This window comes from Hypomesus nipponensis, chromosome 5, assembly GCF_054491055.1.
Source record: "Hypomesus nipponensis isolate SF chromosome 5, ASM5449105v1, whole genome shotgun sequence".
Taxonomy (NCBI): domain Eukaryota; kingdom Metazoa; phylum Chordata; class Actinopteri; order Osmeriformes; family Osmeridae; genus Hypomesus; species Hypomesus nipponensis.
In genome coordinates, this window is record NC_140365.1 from 1,737,583 (window position 1) to 1,754,709 (window position 17,127).

The window sequence follows — 17,127 nt, forward strand, 5'->3', positions numbered from 1 at the left end:
CGTCAGCTGTTAATACACCACCTGACCTTTGAACTCTTGAAGAAAAACAACGCCAGAGGTCTTGTTGTATCTAACTGTGTCCACTGAGGGGCGCTATGGACACAACTGGAGTCCCCCTGTATTTTACCTGAGTTTATGAGTATGCGTGTGTGTGTTCTTCATGGTTATCCATATCCTCTTAGCAGCAGTTTGACCGAAACACATGACAGTTGTTGTGTTTCATGAATCTTATGATGCCTCCCTCTCTGTCTCTCGTTCTGTTTCAACGTAAATGTTTGGTTGGCATGTGAGACTGAGAGCGGACTGTGTCCTCGGTCGTGTCAGTCCTCAAGCAGCAGCACACACGTCCCCTGGGCAGAGACACTGAGAGACTCTCCGTCCTGCTCAGCGGAGGAGAGACGACTGTCCTGTCAGCTGAAGAGATCAGGGACGAAGAGAGGCAAGTCCCAGACAACAGAGCCCACCATCAAGGATGAGGTGAGATCCTCCTTTCCTCCTCTCCTTCAACTTCCTCACCTTCGACCTCCTCTTCTTCCCTTCTGCTCTTCTTCAACCTCCTTTCCTTCCCTCTTCTCCTTCTCCTTCTTCCCTCCTCCATCCATCCTCCTCTCCACACCCCCTCCTTCCCAGTTGTTCTGACCTCTGAGTGGACACTAATCCCCATGCCACTGATCTTGTTAATGCCGGGATAAAGAGAGAATGAGAATGTGTGTGAGTGATGGGGGGGGGGGGGGGGGGGGGGCTGTCAGTTGAGTTGCACTAATCACAGCTTTGCTAAAAAGCTAGAATGAACTAGTGTGTGACATTTAACCAGGAGGTGTGATAGTTGTGGGTTAGAGTTGGAGGCAAGAGAATGTTTTGTTATGTATGCACATAACTATATTAAAAACTTTTGGTGTAGGAGTGTACTGTATGTTTGTGTACATTTGTTTGGCTTTCTTTCTCTGTCTCTTTGCTCTCTCTCTCTCTCTCTCTCTCTCTCTCTCTCTCTCTCTCTTTCTCTCTCTCTCTCTCGCACGCTTGTGTGTATACTCTCAGTGACGCTGCAGATCAGGTTTCTAGGCTAAGACATATGATCTGTTTGGGAGGAGCCCAATTTGTGAGAAGGATATTTATCCTCTCTCTCTGCACCCTGTCTCTGTACTCATCCCCTAGCACAGCGAGTCACAACCCTGTCATTCCCTCAGCCAGATCGCTGCGGTGGGGTTAGTGATGTGGGGTTAGGTATGAAGGATGTTTGTTTGGATTAGACTAGAACATCTGGGATGAAAAGACTCAAGTTAAAAGCAGCTATTCAGAGAGCAATAAATATTTGATGTGTTTTTTTTCTGTTAGAACAGAAAGAGAAAAGAGGGAGGAGAGAAAATAGATGTAGAATAGAAAGTAAGATCCTGTCCTTATGTTTGTCAGCTGACCTCTGGTCAAATTTTTTAGGTCATTTCTGGTCTCATAGGGAAAGATTCTGTGAAGCCATGAACATAAGAGAGAGAAAGGGAAGGACATGCTAGAAATGTCCCAGCTTGGAATCGAACCCGGGCCCTTGCAGTAAGGCCGGTGGTATGCACACTTAACCAGTGATCCAGAATATCACAACACTTTAACTCTTTCTTATCGGTAGAGTTTTGCATGTATAACCTAATTTACAAGAAATAGGTTACATACAGTATTCATGAGGTAATACACACTTTGAAAAATAAAATGAATACAATGGGTAGAATGGTTGCAAAGATACTCATCCTAAACAAACATCTACTTCAGCAGAAATGAATGACTTCTCTGAAGGAAGAGCTACACTAACTCAACACCCATCGCACACGTGACTGGCTACACATGCACCACACACACACACACACACACCACACACACACCACACACTATGAACACACACACCACACAGCTCTGAGGCTACCTTACGTAATAATTCAGTATACCAGCACAAACAGATGACTTTCACGGTACCATTTCTGTTTCCTGTGGACACACACACACACACACACCACACATGCCTGACCGCATGCCATATGGTCGTCTCTCAGAGGGTATGCTGTGTAGCAGCGAACCTCTGTGGGGCTCCTCCCACTGCTAACAAGCTCAGAGTTTACCCAGAGCTGCTCTGGGCTGGGGCTAGAGTCCACCTTGAGTAGGGGATGAAATGCTGGAGGGATTAGCTCTCATTGCGCAACTTAGAGAGTGCTTAGAGTTCCTAACCCCCCCCTGGGATCCAGATTCCACCTTCAAGGTGACAAAAAACTGGAGTATTGCAGGCATAAGGCTGTTCATTCTTTTTGGACGGAAGTGTCTAATGAATAATGTGTCACAGTATAAGAGTTGTGGCCCTAGTTATGAAGGCCCTAGTTATGTAGCACTAGTTATGTAGCACTAGTTATGTGGCACTAGTTATGAAGCACTAGTTATGTGGCCCTAGTTATGAAGCACTAGTTATGTGGCCCTAGTTATGAAGCACTAGTTATGAAGCATTACTTATGTGGCCCTATGTGACCCTTGCTTGTCTAGCTGGGGTCAGGGTGGTGAGGCATCAGATCCTACTCCAGATGGCTTCCCTGCTGTCTGGTGAAGGATCTACTGTGGAAGGGTTCTCTGCTGTATGGTGAAGGATCTACTGTGGAAGGCTTCCCTGCTGTATGGTGAAGGATCTACTGTGGAAGGCTTCCCTACTGAATGGTGAAGGATCTACTGTGGAAGGCTTCCCTACTGTATGGTGAAGGATCTACTGTGGAAGGCTTCCCTACTGTATGGTGAAGGATCTACTGTGGAAGGCTTCCCTGCTGTATGGTGAAGGGTCTACTGTGGAAGGCTTCCCTGCTGTATGGTGAAGGATCTACTGTGGAAGTGGAAACTGCACTTCCCAGGACCTGGAAAGCTGAACACCAAACTCTGGATCAATGGATGCAATCAGCTTAGTGCTGATTCCAGGAGAAAGGCTGCCAGCGAAGAGTCAGTTGCCTCAAACTCCTCAAAAACACACACACACACGGTTATATGATGTTAAAATAGTTCATTAGGTATTTTTTTATTATCTTTATGTGTAAAAAAAAAAAGAATTAACACAAAAAAAAATCTACAAAAAAAAATGTATAGAAAATCTAGAATTGATTCGAGATATTTTTTATTTAGCATTTGGTGACATAGTTTTACGTGTCCGTGAGATCATAGAATGTTCTGTCTCTTTATTGTGATTGGTCACTTTGGAAATCAGCGTCCATGACGTGGTTGGCCAGAAGTTAAACTATTTATAACTGCAGTGACCCTTCAAAGTAGTCGCCTTTTACTGGCAAACCAGGAACTCCCTATCGACAAATTCATTCGAAGGCAGAGATGGTCTCAAAAACACAGCAGAATTGGATGGCTTGTTAGTGACTTTAAACACTCGACAGGATATAAGCCCAAACAGGCTCAAAACAGCATTTTGTGTTTCTTTCCCACGAATCGGGAACTAATGGTCTTATTCCGCTTCTATTTCCAGATCCTACAGTTCATTTCATCTGCCCCTCGGGCCGAGCCCAGATGACTGACGCAGCAGATTAGAGACTGCATGTGCAATCACATGAGAAGCTAAACTTACATTTACATTACATTTAGTCATTTAGCAGACACTCTTATCCAAAGCGATACAGTAAGTACAGCGACATTCCCCCCGAGGCAAGTAGGGTGAAGTGTCTTGCCCAAGGACACAACGTAATTTGGCACAGCTGGGAATCAAACCGGCAAGCTTCTGATTAATAGCCCAAAACCCTAACCGCTCAGCCATCTGACCCCCAAACTTCCTACTCACACTACAAATGTTTAAATGTTTTTCTGATAATAGTTAGCAAAGTCTGCCAGTTTGAGGCCTCAAAGGGACAACAGGTGAAGCCAGTGGCAGGTTGTAAGGCAGTAGACAGAGCTGGCTTCAGTCGGTTCTCACCATCACCCCAACTTCCCAGTGAACGTCAGACCAGCAAACAGTGCCCCACCTGTAAACAGAAATCAGTTTAATTTTTTTACATTATTTAACATTGGAATAACAACGTTATTTACACATGCGTGTTACAGCTGAGCTTGAGGCTGTACCGTGATAGACCCAGATCACACATTGGGGAGTAGCAGCTTGAACATAATAACTGTACTTACATTCATTTGGGTTCACAGTGAAGATGGTGTGTGTGGTGTGTGGTGTGTGGTGTGTGGTGTGTAGTGTGTGTGGTGTGTGTGTGTGTGCATGGTGCGTGTGTGGGTGTGTGGTGTGTGTGTGTGGTGTGTAGTGTGTAGTGTGTGGTGTGTGTGTGTATGGTGTGTGTGTGTGTGGTGTGTGTATGGTGTGTGTGTGTGTGTGGTGTGTGTGTGGTGTGTGTGTGGTGTGGTGTGTGGTGTGTGTGTGTTCATCTTCACAGTATGTATCACACTCACCCACAGCAGCCACCCCTGCTATCGTTCCCATGGCTATTCCAGCAATTTCACCTGGCGAAAAACCTCCACTTTCCTGCTCGCTGCTGATATTGGTTGTTGGTGAATTCCCTTCAGTAGAACTGGTGGGATTGGTTAGAGTGGAGATCTCTTCAGTAGTGCTCGTGGGATTGGTTAGAGTGGAGATCTTTTCAGTAGTGCTCGTGGGATTGGTTAGAGTGGAGATCTTTTCAGTAGTGCTCGTGGGATTGGTTAGAGTGGAGATCTTTTCAGTAGTGCTCGTGGGATTGGTTAGAGTGGAGATCTTTTCGGTAGTGCTCGTGGGATTGGTGGTAGGCTGGGAGAGTGGTGTACTTGTGGCAGCTCCACAGAGAATTACTGGTGAAAGAAGAGGTTTGTGTTTAAGACAGAGGGGAAGACTGAAAGAGTCTGGCTGTTTAACAATTGGCTGTTTAAGATAACTTTCACATTGACACTGCCACAATGAATGCCAACAGGGCTATCACACCAGACAAACACAACCCAACAGCTGATGGCGTTTGTTGGTGTTTGTTGGGTGAGTGTGAGAATGACAGTTGTCGTTCTAAACCCGACAGGCAACAGTAGAATAGTTGGTGTTTGTTAAAGCAGTGTGAACTAGCCTCTAGGAAAGCTTGTCATTGTCTTTGCTTGTAGTTGTATGTATGAATTAACTTTTATACCTGTTCCAAGCAGGCACAGAGAGAGAAGGTTCAACTTCACAGACATGGTGGTGATGTTCAGTATTGCAGCTAGGAAAACTGACTCAGATGTATAATGTTTCGACTGCAAACTATCTGGGAGACATGAGGAGAAGAAATATAAAAATAAGATGTGCATATTACAGGAAATTGTATATTAAACAACATGAGGTGTTTGTTGTGAAATAGCCAATACACAGTTAACACTGTTGGAGCCAGTTGGGAAACTTGTGAAGTACATCTTGAAGCTGTTGTGGTTTCTGGAGAAAGCCACATTTCCTTTCACAGAATGTCTGGTTCACATGTTCTTTTCACATTTGCAATTTTAAATATATAGCATCTACCGTACACTGTAGGGATTCTCCATAAAATTCAATTTCAACTCCATTTCAATGTATGTGATTCTAATATACACCACTGTAGAATTCACGTTGATCACAAACACATTAAACACTACCTTTTCAAGGAAACTGTCTATGGTTTCTACACAAAAGAGATCAAAAACTCGTAGCCAACATTCAGCAAACGGCCCCTACCTGAGAGGATGATCAGGACAGACCTGTGTGTATCTCTTCCCTTCTGTTTAAGCAAGACCAGGTATGAGTAACACTCCTGCTTTTATAACCACCTGACCATCAGACACCCCATCATGATCACATCCCCATGGAAACGCTACTCCTCCGAGTGTGGAAGCGGATGTTCATCCTGATAGCTACAGGTCCACACATTGGCAGTTTATGACCGTGATAATAAAAGGTCTATTTAAGTATCACTTCTTATCTCTGTGTAATGAGGAACAGGACATACATGGAGCCTGAGCGCCCAACGTCACATTCTCATCATTTACCTTACGACATTACGCCTCATCGTGACAAAACACACGCCTTGTATTTCTCTGTTAAATATGTCATCCAAGAGTAGATCATGGGGATTTTGACATTCAAATATAACATCCTAGACCAAAAGGCACCTAACCCTAACCCAGTTTAGAAGGGCTTCACCCCTCATAGCAATAAACTATACGTTGGTGTATATTAAAGATACTATAGTGTCCGTGTTATGTTAGGTTAACTGTATTTTGAAGACACTAGTGTTTTGTGTTGATTGGTTTAACTGTATTTTAAAGATAGTGTAGTGTTTGTTTTGATTGGGTTGACTGTTGTGAATATACTAGTGTTTATGTTGATTATTTAGACTGAGTCTTTGTGTGTGTGAGGTTGGATGTCACAGGAAATTCAGAGCTTTCCAAGCAGGAGGAAGGATCATAAGTATAGATATATTTTTAAATATCTGTATATAGATCCACATAGGTATATCTACAAATCTACAATTTAATCAAGGCAGGCAGTTGATAAGGTAGGAGGATGATAGTTCACTATGTGAAAGAGAGAGGGATTTAAAAAATCCCTCTCTCTTAGAAAATATGTGAGAGAAAGTGTGCGTATGTAAGAGAGTGCACATGTGTGTAAGAGAGAGGGGAGGGCGACTGCAGAGTTAGAACATATAAGGGGATTAGGGTTAAGGTATTATTAGGGTTATAACGGGGATCACTGAGTGTTACAAACGGAACAGTGGATTGTGTGTGTGAACTTAACAACAGCAGTTGATCTGCTTGCCCCCCTACAAGCCTTCTTCTCTAAACACAGACCCGCCGATGCTAACTGCAGCGTCGCCTTAAACGCACGCTCACTGCATTCTCAGCTACACCACCATCTCGTGCACTGTCATTCATATTTCAGTACTGTGTATTTTTGCACTTCTCCCTGCAAGACTATAACTAGACTAAAAAATATCACCCCAAAAGCCACAAACGCACACATAGAGGAAGATATTTCAAATGTAATGTTTTGGATTGTAACGTGATCCTTCGTTGATGCTATTTGGAGAGAGTCATATGGAGACTATTGTGTTTGTGACTCTAGTCTACTACAGATGATACCTGATTTTTTAAAAATCGCTGTTGTTGACCTGCTACATTCCTTTATTCCGGCCACATTTTGACGATGCTATAATGTGGGTGATGTGCCAAGCGTATCTGGTGCTGACTAGGTGGCGCTATCCTGCGGAATGCACATTGTGTTTGTTGTCTGCACTGTCAGGAGACTCAGGGCAGGAATTAAAACCGCTCGTCGAGTCGCTGATGGTACCTTGTCGCAGAGTAGCCTAGATCCCGAGTCCTTGTCTCGTTGCTATTTTGTACAATTATCCCATTCGTCGCGGACTAAATGCACAATTTGCTGGCCGGATTATTCTCTAGGCTGTACATTGGATTGTATCCTGCGTTATGTAGTTAGCTTGTTGGCTAACAGGCTACCCGGCTTTGCGCCAGGAGTGAAGACCAATCAATCACCGGATACCTTCACCGCTAGTTTGTGTGTACTGTGTGGTGCTGCTGAGGCAAGGGGAAAACGCAGCGGTCACCGGTGGCTGGATCTTGTGGCGTGAGCACTAATGCAGTCTAGCCAGCACGGCGATTCCCAGTCACCGGTGTTAAAACGCGGTGTGTAAAACACTCGGGCCATCTTCGAGCCAGATTATAATAGATAGGTCGCCAGCTCAATAGCGGGACAAGTGCAACGCAAAGATGTTGCAAGTGCTGGCTTGCGGCGTCGTAGTGTTTCCAGGTCTCTTCTTCGTCTTTCGGAAAGTACTACCGTCCATGTTCAAACAGTGGACAGATGCCGATGTTGTACTGGTCAGCGAGAGGTAAATATAAATACGCTCATAGTGAAAGTGTGTATCTAGCTAGCCATCATTGGATATGGTTAGCTGGCCAAGCTTTAGCTAGCTAAGAAGCTACGTGCTAGCTGGCCGCGCAAGTGATAAAACAATTTGTGGGTCTAAAGCTTCATACGTCTCTGTAAAGCGCTAATAACATTAGCTCGCAAGGGACCAAAACAAGAGCAGAGGCAAAAATATAAATATTTTTTTACAATTATTGGGATATCTATTTACCCCAATGTCCATTAATGTAATACAATCTTGTTGCAGCGTTAACATCGCAAGAATTGTGACTTGTACAGCGAATTGCAACATATGACCATCCGTATCTGCTCTGTCGTGGTCAAAATGACACGCTTCCACGCGCAGGGGTCAGTTTGATGCTCATTTGAACCCTGTCACTTCACTTAATAATCCCTACAGAGCTCGAGCGAGGCTGAGTTACGCAATGTAACGCGCTGAATTGCACCGAGAGGAGCGCTTGGCCTTAATCACGCTGTTATTAATTCTCTAATGCTCATCTAACGGAAAATGCATTTTAAGACGCATGTTTCGATGCCTTGGGGGGTTTGCTGACTGGCTAGCTTGCCATTGCACGGGTGCTGCCATCCATTCAGCCTGGGCTATTTGACCGGATTGCTACTATGTAACGTTGCTCAGTTCATGTGCATGCTCAACAACTGGAGTATTGTTACACGGCCTTCACAGCCCGGGATGGTGGGTGTTTGGGAAAGCGATACGACTTATCTTTACCAGCAGCTGTGTTCGTGGTGTCAGGAAAAGGGGCCTCTGATTTGGGTAGTTCTTGAGCTTTTATTCAGGTTTTGCCATAACTACAACCCCCCCCCCCCACCCTCCCTTCCTTTGAAATTACCCAACTGGGTCATGGGTTTATGGACCGAAACCGAGCAGGGTATGGGGGATTCGAACCCGCGACCTCTTGATCGGCAGTGAAATGCTTTCCCGCAGAGCAGTAACCTACATCACATATTTATACTTAACTCGCCACCTCTAAGCAGCCTTGGCAGAGTAATGTGCACAATTTTCTATGTGGTCCTAGCTATGTGTTGAATTCATACTTCTTGCTAGTGTCTGTGAAGCAGCTATCTGCATGGTGTTCATGGTGTCATGGTACGATCCCAGCAGGGCACCTGAAGTCATGACCTTGCCCTAGTTAGCACAGCAGAGAGGATTAGTATTGTCTCATCTGTGTGCACCAACCAGGCCAAAGCTCTGGGCCCTGCACTAGCCCAGTGAAGCACACTTTGTTATATTAATAAATACTGTTATATTTAAGATTTAGTTCCCAAAGCTTACTCAGGTACCACTCAGGTACCACTCTGTATCTTTGTCGTGGGGGTTTAGAACCTCCATCAGGTGAGGAACCTGGAGGGAAGGAGCACCACCTGTAGACATGACACCATGGCCTCTGTCTGTCTGCAGGACAGCTGAGAGGGTGAGAGAGGGCAGGGGAGGGAGGGCAGGGGAGGGAGGGCAGGGGAGGGAGGGCAGGGGAGGGAGGGCAGGGGAGGGAGGGAGGGCAGGGGAGGGAGGGCAGGGGAGGGAGGGAGGGAGGGCAGGGGAGGGGAGGGAGGGAGGGCAGGGGAGGGAGGGAGGGCAGGGGAGGGGAAGGAGGGCAGGGAGGGAGGGAGGGCAGGGAGGGCAGGGGAGGGAGGGAGGGCAGTGGAGGGGAGGGAGAGAGGGCAGGGGAGGGAGAGAGGGCAGGGGAAGGAGGGCGGGCGGGCAGGGGAAGGAGGGCACCACCGACTCCATGCTAGCTGGGTTTGATGCCCTGCCAATGGGACTCTGAGGTAGGGTGGTGTTAGAGAAGGGTGGGTGTAGTGTAAGGGTAGGGTGGGGGCAGTAGGCCTTAAGAGATAGTAGAGCAGATAACGCTGTCTCAGGGAGAAAGATGCATGGTATCTTGCCAGGTTGTCTTTTAGTGGGCTACAGTTAGTTGTATGCAGGAAGAGACCCCCCCCCCCTGTTACACCAACCTCACTCTCATTCCACCCCCCTGCCCCCGCACACACATACCCCCCCCCCCGCCGTTAACAGGGTACTGGAGGACAATGTCTGGTTTGTGCAGATCTGGGTCTTGTGACCAAGTGTGCAGTCATGAGAGCTGAGGAGGGGGAGGGGGTGTTTTATCCAGCTCAGCCCGGGGCTGTCACATGACCCTGGTTACCATGCAGAGCCAGTCACATGACCCTGGTTACCATGCTGAGCCAGGGCATCTCCGTGGCGACGCAGGGTGACCAAACACAGTAGCCAGTCTAGAAATAGGAAGTTACTGTCAAGTTAAAACTAAAATGAGGCATGACAGTTCTCACCTTAGGAAAGGGTCAGGGGTTAAGGGTCAGCTGGTTGGGACGGCGAGCCACCCTGCTCCTTCAGAGACTCCCTGGTCGTGTTGTTGGGCTGGTCCAGCCTGGCCACAAAGAACAGACCGTGGCTTATTAAAATGTCCCCATCGTGGTGATGAGCTGATTGACCTGTTCATGGTGAAACGGCGCTCAGGCAAACTGTACCGCACTATTCATATGTCGCTTTGGATAAAAGTTGCTCTATCAATTAGAAGGTCATGTAAACATCTCGGCAAAGCTTTAGATCAACTTTGTTTAAGTAAGATGTCTTTTTAAAATTGTATTTACTTTTAGATATGAGCGACATGATGGTACGTTAACCTGTACTAACTGTTGAGGAACTACCCTCCAGTTAGTGTTGATGCATTGTGTGTGTGTGTGACGTGTGTGTGTGTGACGTGTGTGTGTGTAACGTGTGTGTGACGTGTGTGTGTGTAACGTGTGTGTGTGTGACGTGTGTCTCCAGGCTGGTGTCCTCCATCCACGCTGTCATGGCAACCACAGCAGGCATCATTGTGGTGTCCGGGTGCAGCAACAACGTCCTGACTGACAGGTGAGGTAGCCAATCACAGCACACCATCCCTGGTAGGGCTGATCCCTGGGTCTCCTGACCTGATATTCATCAATAATAAAACCTTATCTTTCCGCTTTATCAGTGGTGGAGCAAAAACACACACACACACTGGTTTGTTTTTCTGTCCTAGTGGGGCCCGACCAGAACACGCACCAAAACACACACAAGCACGCACCTCCCACACACCCGTGCCTCCTTATCTCCAAGGCCAGTACTCCCCTGTATCCCTGGTGTCTCCTTGTCCTTGGCCAGCTCATCGTCCTCCTCCATCACCAGTCAGATCAAGGCTAACCTAGCAAGCAGCATCTCCATAAGTTCCCGGCCTGCTTGGTGCTAAGCTAATGCTAACAGCTTAATCCTTCAGAATTAGTCAGGTTTAATTAATGGTTTAATTAAACCTAATTAAAAGGCCCTTTACAATTACAATGGAAACACATTCATTATGAAGAGTCCGTTGCTAATACCTATATTTTATGAACTTCTATTATACTTCTATGCTTATTATTTTCATATGGCGGCAACAGACTTGTTGTGTTAAAGAAGGCGTTGTCGAGCACAACCACATTGTTCTGAGTCTGCAGCCAGAACAGAGCCCTGATCGGTTCAGAGCCCTGATCTGTTCTGAAGCCTCTCTACATACAAGAGACCCTTAACAACACTCGCTTGCTACACACACACACACACTCTATCTCTCTCTCTCTCTCTTTGTCTCTCTCTCTCTCACACACACGCACAAACCCATCAACAGAAAAAAATTGCATTGTGCCTTTTTTTCGCAACTTCTGTAAATATGTTTTATTTCTTATTGTTCAGTGTGTTGGGTTACTTTTAATGTTTTTCTAGCTATCCAGTTTTTTCCTTTTTCTTTCAGGCACTGGTTGACCACCTATTTTGTGATCTGGTACGGCGTGCCCTACATGACCTATGACATCTACGCCATGTACCTCAGCCATTACCACCGCTTCCGGGTCAAAGGGCACGAGGAGTACAAGGAGCACTCTCTAAGGACGGTCAACACCTTTGTCCGGCGAGAATTCCTGCTGGTCCTTCATCACATCGCTCTGCTCACCATCCTACTGCCTGTCACTCTGGTGAGGAGGGGGGAGAGGTGGAGGAGGGGGGAGAGGTGGAGGAGGGGAGGTGGGGAGAGGTGGAGGAGGGGAGAGAGGTGGAGGAGTGGGGAGAGGTGGAGGAGGGGAGGTGGGGAGAGGTGGAGGTGAGGAGGGGGGAGAGGTGGAGGAGGGGAGGTGGGGAGAGGTGGAGGAGGGGAGGTGGGGAGAGAGGTGGAGGAGTGGGGAGAGGTGGAGGAGGGGAGGTGGGGAGAGGTGGAGGAGGGGAGGTGGGGAGAGAGGTGGAGGAGTGGGGAGAGGTGGAGGAGGGGAGGTGGGGAGAGGTGGAGGTGGGGAGAGGTGGAGGAGGGGAGGTGGGGAGAGGTGGAGGAGGGGAGGTGGGGAGAGAGGTGGAGGAGGGGAGGTGGGGAGAGAGGTGGAGGAGGGGAGAGAGGTGGAGGAGGGGGAGGTGGGGAGAGAGGAGGAGAGGTGGGGAGAGAGGTGGTGGAGGGGGAGGGAAAGAGGTGGAGGATGACATCACATGATCAAATTAGTTGGTTGCCCTCCTCTTACAACAGTGGTCAGACTTATCGGTCAGACTGTCGAGCTGACATGTCCTTTTTTTATCAACCGTTTCTTCAACGTCAGCTCCGCGCTGTTTGTTTTGTTGTGTCACACGTCGATGTTGCAACTGAAGAAAATGGCTGTTGTCAACAAGTGTTGGTGATTGGATGTCGCTCCATGAAGGGAGAAGATTGGCTGATTGTGAGCCAGGGAGGGAGTACCTGTGGGGATAGCTAATGTTACTGAGACCAGCTAGCCTAGCTCATGCGACAATGAGTATCTAGCCTACCTTATGATACTATGAACAGCTAGCCTAGCTAGTGCTACTATCAGCAACTAGCCTACTTTATGCTACTATGAGCAGCTAGCCTACCTTATGCTACTATGAGCAGCTAGCCTACCTTATGCTACTATGAGCAGCTAGCCTACCTTATGGTACTATGAGCAGCTAGCCTAGCTAATGTTACTATGTACAGCTAGCCTGGCTAATGCTACACCATGTATTATCTTGCTGGCTGATTGTGTATGTCATCACCCAAAGTCAGTCTGGTCAAGTAACACCATAAACAAGCTCAACATTGATCCATGAACAATAGGTGTATAGCATTACTTGTCTGCTTTAAAGTCATATTGACATCTGGCCAATTTGATATGTCATACTGCAAATAAGCGGGACTGGTTGTTAATGGCTACGTAGCTAGCTAACATTTAACTTTCGCAGAGGGATTGTGTGCTCACAAATTGATAACAAATTAAAACTAAATACTTACACATGTTATGGATGTGTATATCACACACGTGTATTTAACTTTGTAGTAGTAAAAGTAATATTTGAAATATATAAGAAATGTATATTACGAGATGATGTGGGATATCATCATATTGCTCAAGATGTATTTTGCCAGTAGCCAAAAATACGAGGCAGTTTCAATCATTACCCTAGTGAAAATTTTCCCCTGTGGTAAGCAAGATGGAAACACAGACACAAACTTACACGCACACGCACACACACGCACATACACGCACACACACACACACACACACACACACACACACACACACACACACACACACACACACACACGGAGGCAGCCATTTTGTGCTGTGTTCAGGTGTAGGCAGGTGGATGGAAACCTGGCCCTGTGTTTGCTGTGGCCATGGTGATGTGAGATCAGCTTACCCCCCCCACCCCCTCCATTATTCAGCTCCAGCTGCTGCTCTGCTCTCCCTCTCCTCCTCCTCCCTCTCCGTCTCTTCCCCCTCCTCTCATCTCCTCTCCTCCCTTTCCTCTCCTCCCCCTCCTCTCCTCTCCTCCCCCTCCTCCCTCCTCTCCTTCCTCCTCTCTTCCCTCCCTCCTCTCCTCCCTCTCCTCTCCTCCCCCTCCTCTTTTCTCCTCCCTCCTCTCCTCCCCCTCCTCTCCTTGCCTCCCCCTCCTCTCTTCTCTTCTCCTCTCCTCCCTCTCCTCTCCTCCCCTTCCTCTCCTCTCTCCTCTCCTTCTCCCCGTCCTCTCCTCTCCCTGTTGATTTCCTCACCCTCTCTTCTCCCTCTCAAGTGTGAAATATTCTGTACTTCCTCTGTGTTCCCGTCTCCCTCCTTTCCTCCTTAGAGGTCATTTGTTAGGTTGGGTAAGGGTGAGGGTTTGGGTGAGGGTTTGGGTGAGGGTGAGGGTGAGGGTGAGGGTTTGGGTGAGGGTGAGGGTGAGGGTTTGGGTGAGGGTGAGGGTTTGGGTGAGGGTTTGGGTGAGGGTGAGGGTTAGGGTGAGGGTGAGGGTTATACTTGCTTTCTCCTACCCTACCACACACACACACTGAATGTAGTGTGGCTATAGTGTGTGTGTGTGGTCACCATGGTGATCCTTTCCATGTCTCAGTTCCTCAGGAGAGAGCAGGGGGATTACTTCATCGGGTGCCTCTTCCTGACGGAGCTGAGCACCCCCTTCGTCTCCCTGGGGAAGATCCTCATCCAGGTGAGACTCACCTACACACATACCTTACATACCTTACACACCTACACACACATACCTTACACACCTACACACACATACCTTACACACCTACACACACATACCTTACACACCTACACACACATACCTTACACACCTACACACACATACCTTACACACCTACACACACATGCCTTACACACCTACACACGCACAGCTCTGTGCAGGATTCTGTTTAATTCTCAGGGAATGACCTGCGTTCTTTCTGTTCCATTTTTCAATCTTCACTACTCCCTCCCCCTCATCCCTCCTTCCCCCTCATCCCATCCCTCCTTCCCCCTCATCCCTCATCCCTCCCCCTCGTCCCTCCTTCCCTCCCCCTCATCCCTCCTTCCCTCCCCCTCCTTCCCTCCCCCTCATCCCTCCTTCCCTCCCCCTCATCCCTCCCTCCCCCTCATCCCTCCTTCCCTCCCCCTCATCCCTCCCTCCCTCCCCCTCATCCCTCCCTCCCCCTCATCCCTCCCCCTTATCCCTCCTTCCCTCCTTCCTTCCTTCCCTCCCCCTCATCCCTCCTTCCCTCCCCCTCATCTCTCCCTCCCTCCCCCTCATCCCTCCCTCCCCCTCATCTCTCCCTCCCCCCCCAGCTGGGGTTGCAGGACTGCTTGGTCCACAAGGCCAACGGCGGGATGGTCCTGCTCAGCTTCTTTGTGTGTCGGATCGCTCTGTTCCCCTACATGTACTGGGTGTACGGACGCCATTATGGCGTCCCGGTGTACGGTGTCCCCTTCCACCTGCCGCTGTCCGTCAACCTGGGCAGCCTGTGCATCATGGCGCCGCAGGTGTACTGGTTCGTGCTGCTCTGCCGTAAGGGCTACCGGCTCTACCAGCGCAACCGGCAGGCTGGCCTGCAGTCCCAGGCCCCCGCTGCCTCCCGCCCCGGCCTCACGGACAAGGCCACGGGCGACCAGTAGAGAGGCGCTCTGCTCCACCACGCAACAACCGACGACTACTACTGCTAATACCCCAGTCTCCCTGAGGAATACTACTGCTACTGCTACTATTGTTACTACTATAACTACACTAGTACTGCTCCTGTTCCACCCCCCCCCCCCACCCCCATTTTCCATCTGCTGAGTTACCCACCTCCCCCTCCTTTCCTATTCCTAAGCCCAGCACTACTGGTGATTGATGACTCCGCCCCCGGGGCGGATCTTGATTGGATTTTACTCTTGATTTCTACGGCAACCACCTGGGAGACCCTTTAAGGATGAAGGACAAGGAGAGAAATGGAGGCCTCCTTTCCATAGCTCCCACAGAGAAACTACCCCTCTCTCTCTCTCTCCCTCTCTATGTCTCTCTCTATGTCTCTCTCTCTGCAGGGGTTCTGTGTTACAGTGAGGATGAATGAATGCTCTGTCGGGGTTTGTTTATGTTTTGTGTTGTTTTCTGAAGTGTTTAAAGTTGTGAAGGGTTTAGGGTTGGTCCAGTCCTGTGAAGGGTTGGTCCAGTCCTGTGAAGGGTTGGTCCAGTCCTGTGAAGGGTTGGTCCAGTCCTGTGAAGGGTTTAGGGTTGGTCCAGTCCTGTGAAGGGTTGGTCCAGTCCTGTGAAGGGTTTAGGGTTGGTCCAGTCCTGTGAAGGGTTAGTTTACAGACCCAGGAGTGCAGGTGGGACCTGGCTTAGCTTCACTAAACCCAGTGAATGTGATGATGGAACCACCGCCCTGGTCTCCTCCATGACCCCTCCCATCGCCTGTTCCCTTCCCTCGTCACGCCTGTCGCCATGGTGATAAGGTTGCCGCAGTGTCCCAGTCTTGGTTACGAACTTGGCCCCGCCCCTCACGTCAGTTGCCCTGCCCCTCACACCAGTAACCCCGCCCCTGAAGGGTGGGACGCAGTCTCGTTGGGTAGTTGTACCTCCAGGCCAGCAGGGGGCAGTGAAGCTCAGTCTGTTTCCACGCGGGACTTCACTTCACCAGCACTGCAGGGAAAGGGTTTGACCCCATCCTAATCACCATGGTAACAGGCATGGCTGCCAGGTGCTTTACACACACTCTTACTGTCGTGGCGACAACCTAGAGGTCAAGTTTGTGGGCGTGGGGTTACTACAGGTCAAGGGGTGGGGTTAGATGAGGTCAAGGGGGTGGGGTTACTACAGGTCAAGGGGTGGGGTTAGATGAGGTCAAGGGGGTGGGGTTACTACTGGTCAAGGGGTGGGGTTAGATGAGGTCAAGGGGGTGGGGTTACTACAGGTCAAGGGGTGGGGTTAGATGAGGTCAAGCTTGTAGGGACATAAGGAGTTTTCTCATAGGTCAATATAGTTATTCTAATAGGGGTGTCTTTGTGGGGAGGGAGGGAGGGGTGTGTGATGTGTGTGTGTGTGTGTGTCGGGGGGGGGGGGTTAAGATGATGTGGTGCCTGTGATTGGTTAGAGCAATAAAATGAGCAGAGGGCACCAGTGGCTACATGCATGCGGCTCCCTGAAGCTGGGGAGAGGAGGGCCCTGAGCAGGAGACAGGGGAAGTACACCTGCATGCAACCCTGCTTCTGTCTGTACCGCATATTCTCACTGGGAAGACCTGACAAGGAAGGCTTTTTGGAAGAAGGCTTGATTTAACATTTCATAACGTTCGGTTTTCCTCGCAATCAGACAACGTAAGACATCCTGTTTTTAGTTGACACTGAAAGTCGCACGGTAGCGTGTGTGTACCTTGTTTTTGCCCGAAGCCTGATAGCTGATTTGTTATGTTGTTAGAGTGCTTTACTTAGGAGAGTGGGGCCAGACAGGAGCA

The 17,127-nt window shown here is 48.7% G+C and overlaps 1 protein-coding gene across 2 annotated transcripts; it reads left to right on the forward strand.

Moving 5' to 3' along the window:
* The first annotated feature begins 209 nt into the window (after nt 1–209).
* On the forward strand, nt 210–16,449 carry tlcd3a (TLC domain containing 3A). Of its 2 annotated transcripts, none has more exons than XM_084697548.1 (5): nt 210–477; nt 10,677–10,763; nt 11,656–11,875; nt 14,268–14,363; nt 14,984–16,449. In XM_084697548.1, exons 1-5 carry the CDS (start codon nt 473–475, stop codon nt 15,308–15,310), a joined length of 735 nt encoding a protein of 244 aa, XP_084553674.1. In that variant the 5' UTR covers nt 210–472; the 3' UTR covers nt 15,311–16,449. The 2 variants fall into 2 exon arrangements, with proteins under 2 accessions (XP_084553674.1, XP_084553673.1); XM_084697547.1 differs by lacking the exon at nt 210–477 and adding an exon at nt 7,223–7,829.
* The last annotated feature ends 678 nt before the right edge of the window (nt 16,450–17,127 follow it).